Source organism: Pipistrellus hanaki (genome assembly GCF_964339955.1).
Source record: "Pipistrellus hanaki genome assembly, chromosome: 18".
Classification (NCBI taxonomy): domain Eukaryota; kingdom Metazoa; phylum Chordata; class Mammalia; order Chiroptera; family Vespertilionidae; genus Pipistrellus; species Pipistrellus hanaki.
Genome location: NC_140520.1, coordinates 20,819,616 through 20,834,057, shown reverse-complemented (window position 1 = coordinate 20,834,057; position 14,442 = coordinate 20,819,616). Strand labels below are relative to the sequence as shown.

At 36.3% G+C, this 14,442-nt stretch overlaps 2 protein-coding genes across 2 annotated transcripts in view; both read right to left on the bottom strand.

Moving 5' to 3' along the window:
• Positions 1–1,201, bottom strand: part of KIAA1614 — a 52,611-nt gene extending 51,410 nt beyond the window's left edge. Inside the window, exon 1 of the mRNA XM_084866128.1 lies at positions 1,158–1,201. The gene's annotated coding sequence lies outside the window, so the exon portion shown is untranslated. The remainder of the gene's footprint in view (positions 1–1,157) is intronic.
• Positions 1,202–7,156: 5,955 nt separating this feature from the next.
• Positions 7,157–14,442, bottom strand: part of XPR1 (xenotropic and polytropic retrovirus receptor 1) — a 90,128-nt gene continuing 82,842 nt past the window's right edge. The window contains exon 15 of the mRNA XM_084866131.1: positions 7,157–13,028. Within this exon, the coding sequence (XP_084722257.1) occupies positions 12,968–13,028 (61 nt within the window). The 3' untranslated portion in view covers positions 7,157–12,967. The remainder of the gene's footprint in view (positions 13,029–14,442) is intronic.

Below are 14,442 nucleotides of genomic sequence, written 5' to 3'. Positions count from 1 at the left end.
TTTGGGATACACTTTAGGATAACATGGTCCTAATAACCTCTCAGGTTTATTCCTTCTGGGATAGCCTCGGTTTCTCAACCCAGCATAGAGGAGCAGGCATCTGCTGTACCCCAAATTCTAGATCCCACGAAAGGTCCAGGCTATCCGCAGAAAAGGCTCCCTCGGGACAAGGGCAGCCAATCCCAGCTTTTTTTTATTTTAGAAAGTCTGGTGCTATGAGTCCAAAATGGGGGAGTCTTGGAAAAATGTCAGTTTCCACTCTGATTCCTTGTCAATTTGATTAAGCCAATTCACCTTAAAAACTAGCAGCCTTGTTTACCCATCTGTAAAAAGGGAAAACTAAAAAGACTTGGTTGGCACTCATTCAACATTAGCCCTTAGAACAGAAGTTTCCCAACCTGTGGTCCCCTTACACCTAATGAGGAGGGGAGCATAAACTATTTCTAATATTTAAAGAAGTCTAATGGAAATTATACATTTACCATGAGAAATGTCTTTGCATTTGACTGGTATTGTTATCAACTCAGTTTGACATCAGTTGCCATGGGGACGAGGATTATTATGCAATAAATATGGTTGGTTTGTTGGACAATATCTTTACAAACTTAGGGTACGTAAAGGAGCAGCCAGTAATAAAAAGGTAAGAAGCTACTGATTCAAGAGGTTGGATCCAAAACCGGTTTAAAAGTATGATAGCAGAGCATGAAGAGGTGGATTGGATCCGGGGGAGGTTAGAGTGTTCCAAGGGCAGATGCTGCCCCAAGTAGCCTCTTGGGTACACCCAGGGTGTGTGGAGAAGTATGTTTAATGGTGAAGTGGATGTGACAAAGTGGCTCTTTTCAGAGCATACTGGGGAAGGGTTTCAGCTGACTGAGACTGGGTATAGAGTGCCACCTCTACTGAGCTGAGAGCAGAGACCTCAGAGTCCCCAGGAGGCCAGTGGGCTCATGGATATGGCCAAAGTGGTTTCTTTACAACTTCTTAGAAAGCCTCTCGAAGTGCCAATGTCTGAGGATTTTCAACCACGTGAACTCTGATTTCATATGTGAAAAGTGCCACTGCATTGGGCCCAATTGTCACCCTTCATGAGCAGCCACATCTGGAAAGGTTCTGTGCGATTCATGGCTGTTTACTAGTACCTCTAAGATGTTGCTCACCTCTCTAGTTCCCTACTCTCTTTTTGCCCCTTCTTTCCCCCAATGTCTAGCTCCGTTTTGCAGTAGCTTGGGAGCTGAGCCAAGACTTGTCTCTGCCTCCAGGACAGCAATTGTGAAAATCATGGTTGGTAGAACCCTACAGGTAATCAAAAAGGGGATTGGATTTTTCTTTCTTCCATATCTAAGACAAAAAGATATTGCTAACATCGGTACTGCTAACATCTCTTGCTAAGAGTTGGGTCATTTCTGAAAAGATTTGGAAGTAACAAGAGAAATGAGGTGGATTCCATCTGCCTCAGGACCTAAACCAGGCTGTTGGCATTAGCTGACTAAAGCTTAAAATGTTCTTTTTTTTTTTTTTCCTCTAGAGAACAAAAGCATTTCACTGTTTTTGTTGTTGTTGTTGTTGTTTTTTAATGATGTGCCCTGATAAATATATGCATATTTGGGGTGGAGGAGTTAATCATTAATTAAAATGCAGGGAGAAATATGATTTAGATATGGACCAAAAAGATTATTGGGTATATTGTCTCTAGTGCATCCTTCCAGACTAGTATCTGAGTATTTTGCAATTCTATAAGTTGTAGAACAAGTGTTAGTAATTAAAATGATTTTTGTTCATAGAATTGACAGTGATTTATTTGATGGAACTGCCCCGTGAATATTGACCAGTTTTGATGATTTTGCATTTTGTAAATTTTTCTCAGCATTCCAAATGTCTTATATGTGTGTGTTTTGGATTCTCTTTTGAACAGGTTGCAACATTTTACTGATTGTTTCAATTAATGAAAAAATAGGATTTCTGATGTGTTCATTTTATAGCTACATGAGAGGATGATTAATATGCCCTTTTAAGTTATCTTTTGATGCATCCACAGAGAAAGGCTCATGTAAGGACAAGAGAGAAGGCAGCCTACTACAAGCCAAAGAGAGGCTCCAATCCTCTGGGACATACATCTTATAAAGGTTCTCTATCATGCTAGCCACCTGTTACTCAACAAGTCAATGGCTAAATACCATATACTTGAGGTGGCATTGATCTGATCTAATGACGATACCACATTTGGCACTGTGCCTGAGACTGGGGTTATACTTGAGTGTGTTTGTGATGGTCTGCAATGATTTTCCCTAACCCTTCTAGATTCTCCAGGAATCAGATTGGTTAAACAAACAAGGATTAAGAGGAGGTCAGATAAAATATGGCAATAATCTATTCCAATCTCTCCCCATTTATGTCTACAGGGAGGATTAATTTTAGACTTCCAATTGGCTTTTCTTATTTTGCAGAGAAAGGATGCAATTTAGAGTTTGGTCAGCTGCCAAATAGGTCATAACAAATATATATTTGGAGACTGGATAACTGACCACTGGGCAGATCCATAGGTACTGTGAATTTCTGTAAACTAGATATTGGTCAGGACATTTCTTATCAGACTCCCATAGGACCCAAATCTAGCAAGGGAGTCAAGATGATTCAGGTCTTTGGCATCAATGACTCAAGCCCTATGGTCCAACAGTCCTCAAAGTATCTAGGTGTTATCTTCTTTCAGGTGCATAGTTACCTGAGTAAATAACCATAAGTGCTTGTGGGAAAGATCTAGGAGAATCATTAATGTGTATACTTGCCATTATTGCAATGCTCTTCTCCTACAGTCCCAGCAGCCACTTCTCTTGTCAATAGTCTGGGTCTGAAAACTGGGTTAGGTTTCAACATTGGACAAGGGATAGCAACTTTTATTGGGGCAACTGCTCTCAATCTCCTGGCCATATATTTCCTTCTACTAGTATAATCTGAAAAGTACAACTTGGGTTATTGCCATCATTTATTTCCATGTTTCTAGGAGCAAGTTTCTCCAACTCCTGGAATCCTTACTAGTATCCTGGGAAGCATTCCTGACTGGTGCACATGTTGTCTTGCACAAAAGAAGCCTCTTTAATGTTCCCCATCATGGATGGAAGGGAATGGGGAGTCAAAATCTTTGCGGTAGGGGATCCAACCAGATGTTGCATTTGATGTGTCAGGTTTTCCCAATTAAGGGATCTAACCTTGCATAACAGACTTGCCTTGGTTGGGTGTTTCACTATCTTTGAAATTCTGCTACTCTATTTATAAAGTCTTGGGCTTGGTCCTCACTTTCTCCTCCTTCCTATACTACCCTGTTTCCCCGAAAATAAGACAGTGTCTTATATTAATTTTTTCTCCCAAAGTTGAGCTAGGTCTTATTTTCAGGGGACATCTTATCTTTCCATGTGCTAGGTCTTATTTTCGGAGGCTGTCTTATTTTCGGGGAAACACGGTAGGAGATGAGAGCTTCTTTGTATGCAATCAGAGACCCTCTGGTTCCACATCTGGCTTTCAATTGCCTGATGTTGTCCTCAGTTGTTCATTATTCTTCTGTTGGCATCAACAGCACTGAGCAATAGCCATCCAATCTCATTGTTCTATAGTTATGCTCTCCTCTTTAAATCTCAAATGCTTGATACATTGCAAGTACATGTCTTCCTCTACTATACCATCCCAATTCATCACCAATGAGGACTTTAACAATTGGAAGGAAGGGAAGGGAGGTGGTTGGCTCAAGAGAGAGGACTCCTGTGAAAAGCAGTCAATTAGGGAGCTAATTTGTTACTATTAGTTTTCAAAAAATCCAAAGAGCTGTCTTGGAGGGGCAGAAAACAAATTCCCAGAAAGCAGCAATCAGTGGGACCCAGCTTGCTGAGGAACCTATGATTGTGTGTGTGTGTGTGGTGGTGGTGGTGTTCTTTGATTTTCTTGAAAATGGTTGTATTCTGATCTTGACCAAACCTAGATCTCAAAAGAAGCAATAATTCATAAGCTACTTTCTAGTTTTGACTGCCAATTAGGTAAAATCCCGTTTGGCCCCGTTTTTCTTTAAGGAGAGTGAATGCGGGCTACAGTCAGAACTCAGTGCTAATCCTAGATTCAGTAATTACTGCAGTGTCTAAGGCCAGTCACTTAACACTGGTTTTCTCCTCTATAAATAAAACTAATGCTACACAATGTACTCTGACATGAGAAGTGCCTTGCCTGTGGTAGGCAATGAGGATAAGTTGTGACTGCTCTGCTCTGGAGGGACCTGCTCTTGTGAGATAGAACAGAAAGTCCACAGGATGAAGCAGCATCAGCTAATTATCAGGAGGGAGCATCAGAATAAAATTTCCACACAGGATCAAAGTGAGGAGACCGACCACTAAGCCAGTGAGCAAACATTCTTAAGAGGCACAGCCTCTGTGGCCATCAAAAAAGCCAATCACGCCCTACATTTACTTGGCACCTCACCTGATATAGGCTTTAGAAGTTACTTTCAGTTGAACAAATATTTATTAAGCCCCATACTACTATATCTTCAAATATTTTTAGCAAATAAGATTTTGTGTGACTTCCTGATGACAACAAAGCACATTTGGAAAAAAACTGTCTCTTCTTCCCTGAATTATACTACTCCTAGAGTTCCAGACTAGTAGAGTTTGGGGCATTGCCACATAAGGAAACAAGGGTATGTCTTCATGGACACAATAATTGGCAACAGAGCATACACCCTACTCAGCAAATCTTTTGACTAGGGCTGCCAGGGAGGGGCTTAAAGTTTTCCAGGCTCTGGTTGGGTAGCCCAGTTGGTCAGAGAGCCATCCTGCTACACCACGGTTGTGGGTACGATCCCTGGTCAGGGCACATACAAGAATCAACCAATGAATACATAAGAGGAACAACAAATACATGTTTCTTTCTCTGCCTTCCTCTCTCATAAATAAATCAACCCATGGAAGTGCAGAAAAATGTCTAAATCTAATAGTTTGACAGGCATAATCTTAGGTGAACTGATATTTCTGAACTATCTTTGATCCTTCCTCAAAGGGATACAGAAGCCCTGATTAATTGAATTTTTTAATTTTACTGACTGATCTAGTCAGAAGGCAGTGTTTAAGAAGCCACAAATAAGCAAATTTCTGCTTACTTCACACAATCTATACTAATTTTTAAATTGAATGAAGTGGCAAAGAATTTGGGAGTTACTATTAATATGCTTCTTCTGGATTCTCTTATTACCTGCTTGTTTCTCTTGAGTTAGTTGGTTTTCTCCTTACAAACTTAATGTAACAGAGTAGAAAAGCATAGTAAATCTATTACCAAAAATTATATATTAACATTGGTTGTCTTATTAACTTATGCAGAAAAGAAGCCATGGGGCTGCTGTAGTTGAAAAAGGCAAACTGATATATCCTTCTCATTGTCTCTCAGCTATACAGTCAATATAAATGTTAATATTTGGGGGAAACTTTGTTTTAAAAGGTAAACAATAGTTGAACTTTGGTGCTAATATATTGCTTATATAATTTAAATGTTTCCTGTGTGGGAAGCTGTTCCCAGTATACTTTAAAAAGTATATAATTTTAAAAAGTATAGCCGAAACCGGTTTGGCTCAGCGGTAGAGCGTCGGTCTGCGAACTGAAAGGTCCCGGGTTCGATTCCGGTCAGGGGCATGTACCTTGGTTGCGGGCACATCCTCGGTAGGGGGCGTGCAAGAGGCAGCTGGTCGATGTTTCTCTCTCATCGACGTTTCTAGCTCTCTATCTCTCTCCCTTCCTCTCTGTAAAAAATCAATAAAATATATTTTTAAAAAAAGAAAGAAGTATATTTATTCAGTTAAGACATATCTAACAAGTAAATTATAAGATGAATTGTAGGGACAGTTTTCTAGCACTAGAAAGTTCGGAAAAAATAAATCTTGACAGATTTTATACTTTTATTTCTTAAAGGAATTAAAAAAAAAAAAAAAAAAAAAAAACCCAACCAGAATAATATCTATCTGGGAAGTGGTGTAGAGGAGTCTCTTAACTTGAGATAGAAAATTCAGCTTACCTGAGGTGAATATCTAGTAATAAGACAGTTTGGCTTTTTTGGCATGTGGTTTTAGATAAATTGTTTAGAAATAATTTTATCAACTTTCCCTGCTTGTCTCCATAAAACTATATGATAGGAATTCAATAAACACATACTAAATTAATTTTTAAAAATTCAAAACGCCTTAATTTCCTTAGGACATGGTGAGAAACTAGAAAAAGAAGTAAATGAGAAAGTATAAAGTTAAGTCATTACTATTCTCATAAACTTAAATGATCTAATCAAAATTATCCATATGAAGACAAAGGTCACTAAATACAGTCCAAGGATTCTGGATATGTCTAAGATAAATAAATGGAGAGTGGCCACTGTGAATAATCTGGGATTGTACTCTCAGCTGGCCTAGGTCTTTGTCTGTTCATCTACAAATTGAGAGGACTTGTTAATCCACATATCCAAGATGCTTAGTTTGAAAACTGTAAAATGCGATATGCACATAAATGTTGAGCATGTATCATTATCACCAGATTGTAGAAAGGGATATTAAGCATCCAGTGATTCATATACATTCACAATTTATCTTGAATTTAATCTGAAAACTCCACATTATCACATTCTAGTTTAGCCTACACAGAAATATAATAAGAATAGAGTTTGTGGTATTAAAATAAAAAGGCTTTTATGCTTTAGTCAACAAAATATTTTTCCTTTTGCATTTTAAATATATTTATCTTAGGGTTAATTTCAGAATTTTTCCTAGACAGACAGATATGAAAACTGATAAGTAACCCAGGAATTATATAGAAAGTTAAATGTTTTCATACAGGGCATAGATATATAGTGATAATAGCTGTCCATCTCTCCAAAATATAATTGAATATTTTATTTCACCTAATACTTCAGATTCTTTGAATCAATCCCATTAGTTTAATGTCACACTTCATATATCACCTAAAGAAAAAAGTTCACTTAAGATTATTAAGAGTCAAAATGTTTGAGTTAAACCCTTTTACAAGTTAGTCCAAAGAGGACTCATGTTCAGGAATCCAAGAAACTCAGAAAAACACAATCACACAAACCATTCGCCAGTGACAAAGGAGTCAGAAAACTGTTGGAAAACAGAGAGAGCTTGTAATAATGAAAAAAAGGGACAGAGTTTTATAACCAATCACTTATTTTCTTTTAAAAACACATAACCACAATAACTTTTTGCTTTATACAACCATCTAGAAACTATAAAACAGTACCGCATTGTGCATTTTACCTACTTATCAAGAAGGGAACTCCACACTTCATAATAATTCTATCCATTTAAGAATGAAAGAGGAGACAGCTAATACCATAGTCACAGATACAACATGAGTCCAAGCAAGCATCAATTCTTTGATGCCACCTTTTCCATTTACCAGAGTGGAGAGAGTAAGAAAGGGAGAACAAAGGAAAGCAGCACCCACAGAAGACTAATCACATTTCATAGTTATTTTTAACAACTATAGCTCAGGGTTTTATAGAATAGCATCATTTGACAACACAATGTGGTAGGGGGTAAAAAGAAGCATGAGTAGAGTGAGAGGATTTGAAAAAACATACATTTCACCCTATTCTCCTCCTAAATACTCTTCATTGATACAAGCTTCTATGCTAATCTGGAAAATAGCAAGAAATTAATTAATCTTCACAATATGATAAAGCTTAAGAGTTCTGCTCTTCTTTGCAAATGTGAGTGGCTCACAATTTTACAGTTCAAAAGAATAACAATGTCATGATCAATTACTCTCTCGAAATTCCCCACAATCTTCCTGATTATTCCCATCATGCTGTTGTTGCTATAGGACAATCAGGGAAGTATGGGTAAGGACTTCAGAGATTATGATAAAGGGACAGTGAGATGGAATCTTGCTTTTCCTTAGAACTCTACATCTTTCTGTTTATAAGTCTTCCCTCTGGTTGGTGGTGGTTCAGAGGAAAAAGCATAGCAAGAACTAAGGTAATATGGTGGAAGTTTTATCAAGTAAATGGTTTGAAGGTATATAGATGAGATTGTGTAATTAGCAGACACTAAATCCAAGGCAAACAATTGGTTATTTGATTGTCCTTAGGTTGAATGGCACCATAAAAAAAAATTTTAAAAAAAAATCAAACTCAGTTCCCGCCCCCAAAATCTGAAGGTGGCTTTAATAAAATAAACCAAAGGTCTGCTACAAAGACATACATTAGAGGAAAATTACTATGATTCTCCTCAAGGAAACTCATCTCGTCCCTCTCTCTTCCTCTTTCCTGGTTAATAAATAAGTCAATACATCCTGGGAGATTGTTTTTAAGGGGCAACTCATATCAAGATTTTTGCCAATTCATACAAGGAAGGCATTATCAGCCATACCAATCAGCAGGCAAAATTCCATTCCATTCCCAGGCAAAATTCTCACAGAGCTTATATTTAGTTCTTCAAATCTGATGAGATACTTTTACTTTTTCATATTTGTTGGATGGAATGTGGTTTTGTGCTGGTAAAATTATTAGTGTGTAGCACGGATCAGCACAAATTTCTTATGCTCTAATATAATCAACTCTATCCTATATTACCACTGTGCTCTGACATTATTTAATTTGAAATTAAATTCAGACACTTAGATTTTAAAATGTACTATCAAGCTGATACCTCAAATGCAGACACGCATGCTTAATTTGTAAAATCTCACCTAAACTCCCTTTGCTTCAGTTAATTATCACAAGTAAAAAACAAAATTTAGATGCATCATAAAAAGAAAATGAACTAAGCAGATAAATTGGATTTTTTATCTAACTTTCCCCAAAGTTCTACTAGAACTTTGTCTTAATCTAGTGACTATACATCTTAAATGTAATGATATTGGCTTTTTTATTAGATTTGCGAAAGCATGTTGATTTTGTAGTTGAGAAAGCCAGATACTCAACATGATTATTTCTGAAATCTGAGCAGCTATCTTAATTTAAAAAATTTAAATGTTATATTGCAAGAAGTACTTGTGTCTTAAGAAAAGCACATATTATACAAACAATTAAAAAAACACACAATAATTTGAAATTTGTTTACCAAATAAAGTGCATAATTTCAGAGAATTCTAAGTTTTTGAATAAAATAATGCCATGGATAGTTATTTTCTAAATTATTTTCCTTAGCCTAAGACAATTTTCTAGTCATTGCTTGAAGATGACATTTGGGCACAAAGAACTATTTCTTGAATAATGCAAAGCAATGGACAAAGATGACAGGAAAATAAAGGCCGGTCTCTGGCAGCAACATAACCACTAAAAGGAGAGACAGCATCACCTCTGTGCAATGGAGCTCACCTACCTTCCTAACCGCCCTGCACCTGCTCCCAAGTTCCAATATCTTCTTGCTCTTTTCTGCTATCTCCACAATTACTTGATTTCTCTTCAACTATGTGTCTCTTAATCTGATGCCTGTAGGACTCAGTAATAGATTACTTTGCTCTTTTACCTGGTAAGAAAGGATGAGCTTTCTCTAGTGATCATGAATGTACTTGGGTCAAACCATGGTGGATTTTACTTCTAGTAAAATCTCAGATAATTTCTTAGAACTCTCCTGTTGAGAATATTGGGAAGTCATAGATCCTAGGGGCTGAGTCCCATTTTCCTTCTTTAGGGGTCCATATAGGTTACTGCTGAGGTGACTGGCATTCTCCTCACATCACTGCTTTTGAGTCTGAAGTTAAACAGCTTTCTTAAGGAGAAAAATGGTAGATGCTGGAAAAGAAAGTTGCAAATGGGTTTTCAACTTTTTTCCAATCTTAAAAATAACCATTTTAACCTAATTAATGACTTAACCTTTGATTATTTTGTTGCATGATATGAAATAATCAATTACTCCATTTTAATGATATAGGCAGCCTTAAATAAAGGTGCATATTTGTGCATAGAAAATAAGCCACTTTTATTTTCTAGTTTCTCTATACACATCAATGCTTTCCATACTAACTATCATAAAACAAAAAATGAACTTTATTCTTTTACTTATACTTCCTTTACAGTCCTTTGGGGAGTATTTTAACTGATATTATGAATTGCACACTTGTCAAATAAAACTAGAATTTCTAAACCTAAAATCAAATGAAAGTTTACCTTTGGTTAGATTGCTGTTCCTTTCATATGACTCTGTAATATTCATTTCCTAAGATTTCTACTGAGAGTTTCAGTGCACAGAAGTCTCCATTAAAATTTTAGGTTGCACAAAGCATTCCCAACTGCTAGAACATATAAAACTGAGGAGAAAAGAAAATACACTCTGTCTTTTTTGGAGGAAAAATTTTAAATGTATATTCTGTCTCCCAAACTGCTTCCTCTTATGAGGAAAAGCCCTCTTTTCTCTTTACAGCTTTAGGAGAAACACAAAGCTGTGCTTGTGTTTAAATATATATTTAAGCATCTGTCATGGTAAGCTGAAATTATATAAGCCTTATCATTTTTGAACAGACTATGCTAATAGGACAAATACATCAGAAAAGAAACACATTCTAAACATTATATTATCTATGAATAGATAATACTGATTAGGGCCTAAAATCGTAATAGTTGAATAAACACCGAATTGGCCATAGGACACACTGAGGAGTTCATATGCCAGAAGTCACCTGTAAGATTTTATGTGTGTCATTATATAGAGAATGGAATTAATCATTCAAACAGCTAATAGAGAATGGAGTTGATCATTCAAATTGCTCTGGATACACATTAGTACCACCAATTTTATTTGTATAAGAAATGACTGATCCACTGGACTTACCTATATAATTCAGTATAAATTACTGCTATTTCTTGACAGACCAGTAATATTTCCCCCATAGTTTTAAAGTACAAAAACAATAGTTAGGAAAAAATAATGCAACTTTTAATTTATTATGGGGCACTAACTCGTTATCACTGATTACTATAAATGATTCAATTTATTTAAACTTAAAAAAAATCAGTAATTAAACTTTTCTTCTTCAGTTTTGGGACAAAAAATATGCTTGGCAAAACACAAAAAAAGAATAAAATCCACAAAGATGTATAATTTTTCAGAAGAAAAAAGTATTTTGATTCAGAAAGGGAACATTTTCAGAGTCAAGATGGAAGAAACTACTTTAAAAAGAAACTGGTCAGTTAATTGATATAATTTTGGTAGTAAGAATAACATTAATATAATCTATTGAAATTATGACAGGGATGAATAAAGACTTGTGATGCATGGGAGAAGAGCTGATGATAAAAGCGATATATTAAGGGGCAGTAAACATGTTTTTTAGACTAAGTAAGCAATAATAGCTGCCCTTCAACTCATTTGTTCCTTAAAATTAGGCTGAAAATGACATAAGTAATTTCATTTCACAAATCCACTGATGTTGAATCTTCACCTGGATCTGGAAAGACAGGAGGATTAAAATACATTTTACTTTTCCTGGTATTTATGTTAATTGTGTTAAATAATGAAATGCTAAATTTACTGCTAACCACATTCAAGAGTAAAATCCTTTATAGTTTTTGGGCTTATTTGGGTTAAGTTTGGGAACATAGGAAAGAAATTAGACAAAGTGCAAATGGACATTGTGAACAGACCTTGATAGATCATAATTGTGTTTGATCAAACTTAGAACCTCAAAATTTTACAAGTGAGTTTTCTATCAAGGAGGGCAAACAATCCAATGTTCATCCTTTAAAACTATTGGGAGAAATGGCTGCCAAGCTCTGTTTTATCAGCATAATGTGAAAGAGGAAGGATAATTTGTTCTATGCTCTCAAAAATACGGTTTCCCAAGACAGACTTAATTTGATCACATTCAGGCTAATGGAAGTGAGCCCAGAAGAAAAGCTATCCAATGAGGGTGTAGAGTCCCCGAAATAGCTTTGTCTTCTAATTCAGAGTTAGTAAAGGCTATACTTCAATTACCTTACATGCTAAAGCTTAATAAGGCATAACTTTAGTTGTTATGGTTGAAATATTGGCAAATGTATTCCACATCTGCTCCTTAAAGAAAAAAAAAAGGTATCAGACCTCTTAAATTTTAACTGGTTGTGTGAAAGTGTGTGATGTTTTGTTATGAGAGACATGCTCAGAATTCTAAAGCAGCAGCGACTTAAGAAAAATCAGTAATGAAGCTTTGGCTTAAAATTAAAAAGAAAGAAAAGAAAGTCAAACGGGTGCAAGTTGTCTCATGAAAGAGGTATTGTGGACTAAACCCTCATAAATGCTGTCCAACATTAGTTTCCCCCGTCTTATTTCACTGTTATCACCTTCATTGCACAGGAGTTATATCATTCTTTTATGATTAAGTTTCATAAATAATGAGAAAACTATTTGTAACAAATACATCATATTTCCCACCCACCCAGCAACCCTCCCCAAAATAAGAAAAGTTACATCAAATTAAAAAGTAGCTTCATGAATGAAGGTACTGCTCAAAGTTGCACTTTCCCTGCAAGTGCGGCCAGTGCTTTTGCGCTGGGTATGAAGGAAAGGAAAAAATTCTCCACATAAACGGACGAAAAATTTAAAAACTAATGTCCGGTTTCAACCAGTCAAAACGGGGCCAAGCAGAAGCCAAGGTAACTCAGTACCGTCCCACACAGGGTCCTTGCAGTGCCTATTCTTCATCCTGATAGGTATCTGTGTCCTTGTGATTGTAAACAATCCATTTGATACTATGTTTGTGTTCCTTAAAATGTCCTCTGATTGGCAAAATGAAGTAAATATTAGTTTTAAAAATAGAAAATGAAAATTAACCCAGAATAAAAGAAAAGAAACACAGTGAGCTTGTTTGGAGTCCATAGGATCCGATCTGGAAGAGCTCAGAAAATGTGTTATGCATCTTCTCCTGTTTTCGGCTGGAAAGGTACTAGAGGTTGCGTTGGTCGAGGAAAGAATTGTAGAGTAGGAAAACCAAGGATGTTCATCTGGACTTCAGAGGATTCAAGTGTTAGCTTCATCATCTGTGTCGTCTATCAATACCTTAGTGTCACGAGTCTTGGTTCTAGTAATAAGGGGGGGAAAAGAAGACTCAGTCCATTACTAAAATACAAACACATCCACAGTATCAGATCCACTTCCAAAATACCACCATTAAGAACAGATCCTAAGCAGGCACTGTAGTCTACTGTACCAGATGGACTATTCATCAAGTTTCATCTTCAATTTCTGGTATTATTGGAAAAATACTAGGAAACTAGATTTCAACCAGAGGAAGGTAATAACAATGGCAGGTCATGTGCAGCAGAGTAGTATTCTGTAATAAGAAGATCTGAGTTTGAGTACTGACTTTGATTTTATTATGTACCTCTTTAACCTCTTGGAGTGCCAATTTTCATCTGTAAAGAAGTAATAGTAATGCATGTTACACATATTACTACTCTCACCTCGAGGAGATAATGTGAATATCAAGTAATAAAATGGGTATAAAAAGCACCAATAAAGCATTCAACAAATATAAAGAATTATGATGAAGATGGCAGAAATAATACTATTTAAGGTATACATGAAAAACCAAGCGAGTTAGCCTACAGAAGGCAAGACCTAAAGAAAGGCATGACAGTTGTTTTCAGTTGACAAATGATCCTAATTGGGCACTTTCAGATAACAGTCTCCTTGGAAAAGAAACAGTGTGAGCTTGTTTGGAGTCCATAGGATCTGATCTGGAAGAGGTCAGAAAATATGTCATTGGCTGGAAAATTACTAGAGTTGCATTGGTCGAGGAAAGAATTGTAGAGTAGGAAAACCAAGGATGTTCATCTAGACTTCAGAGGGTACAACTGTGTTTTCTATCAATACCTTAAGTGAAGGATGTGTTGTTAAAGATTGCACGAGTCACAAAACACTCAAATTCAGATCATATTTTAAATTCACTGCTTTCTCCTTGAACAGAATCTATTCCATTGTTCTAAAAATCTTCCGCTGGTTGCAATCTAGTATTCCAGTGTTTTCCCATGAACATCTGAAGTTGAACATAATCTATTGCCAAAGAGCTTCCTTGTTTTTGAGACAGAAACATTATATGTTTAGATTGCCCTCTGCTGGTAACTAACAAGGATTAGATTTTCAAATTTAGGAGCTCAATGTGATGGATAATCCCTACAGCATGGTCTTCATGGACTTTGTGGCATTTATCTAGCAGACCCAACCAACCCCTATACCTCCTTCTCCCACTTCTTCGAAACTCTTGCTTCCTTGATATAATAGTATTATGCTTTGTTTTGAAGTTCTTCCTACTGACCCTAACATTCCTTTTCTGCCCTTTTCATTTATTTTTTCTCTTGCCTGCATTTGTTCCCTAAGACTCAGTTCTTTGCTCTATTCCACTTTTTCTCTTCAGAAAATTTTCAAATTTTATCTAAAAGTTAGGCAATTTCTATTCTGCTCCCCACTATGTATAGGTTATCTACAACCTATTA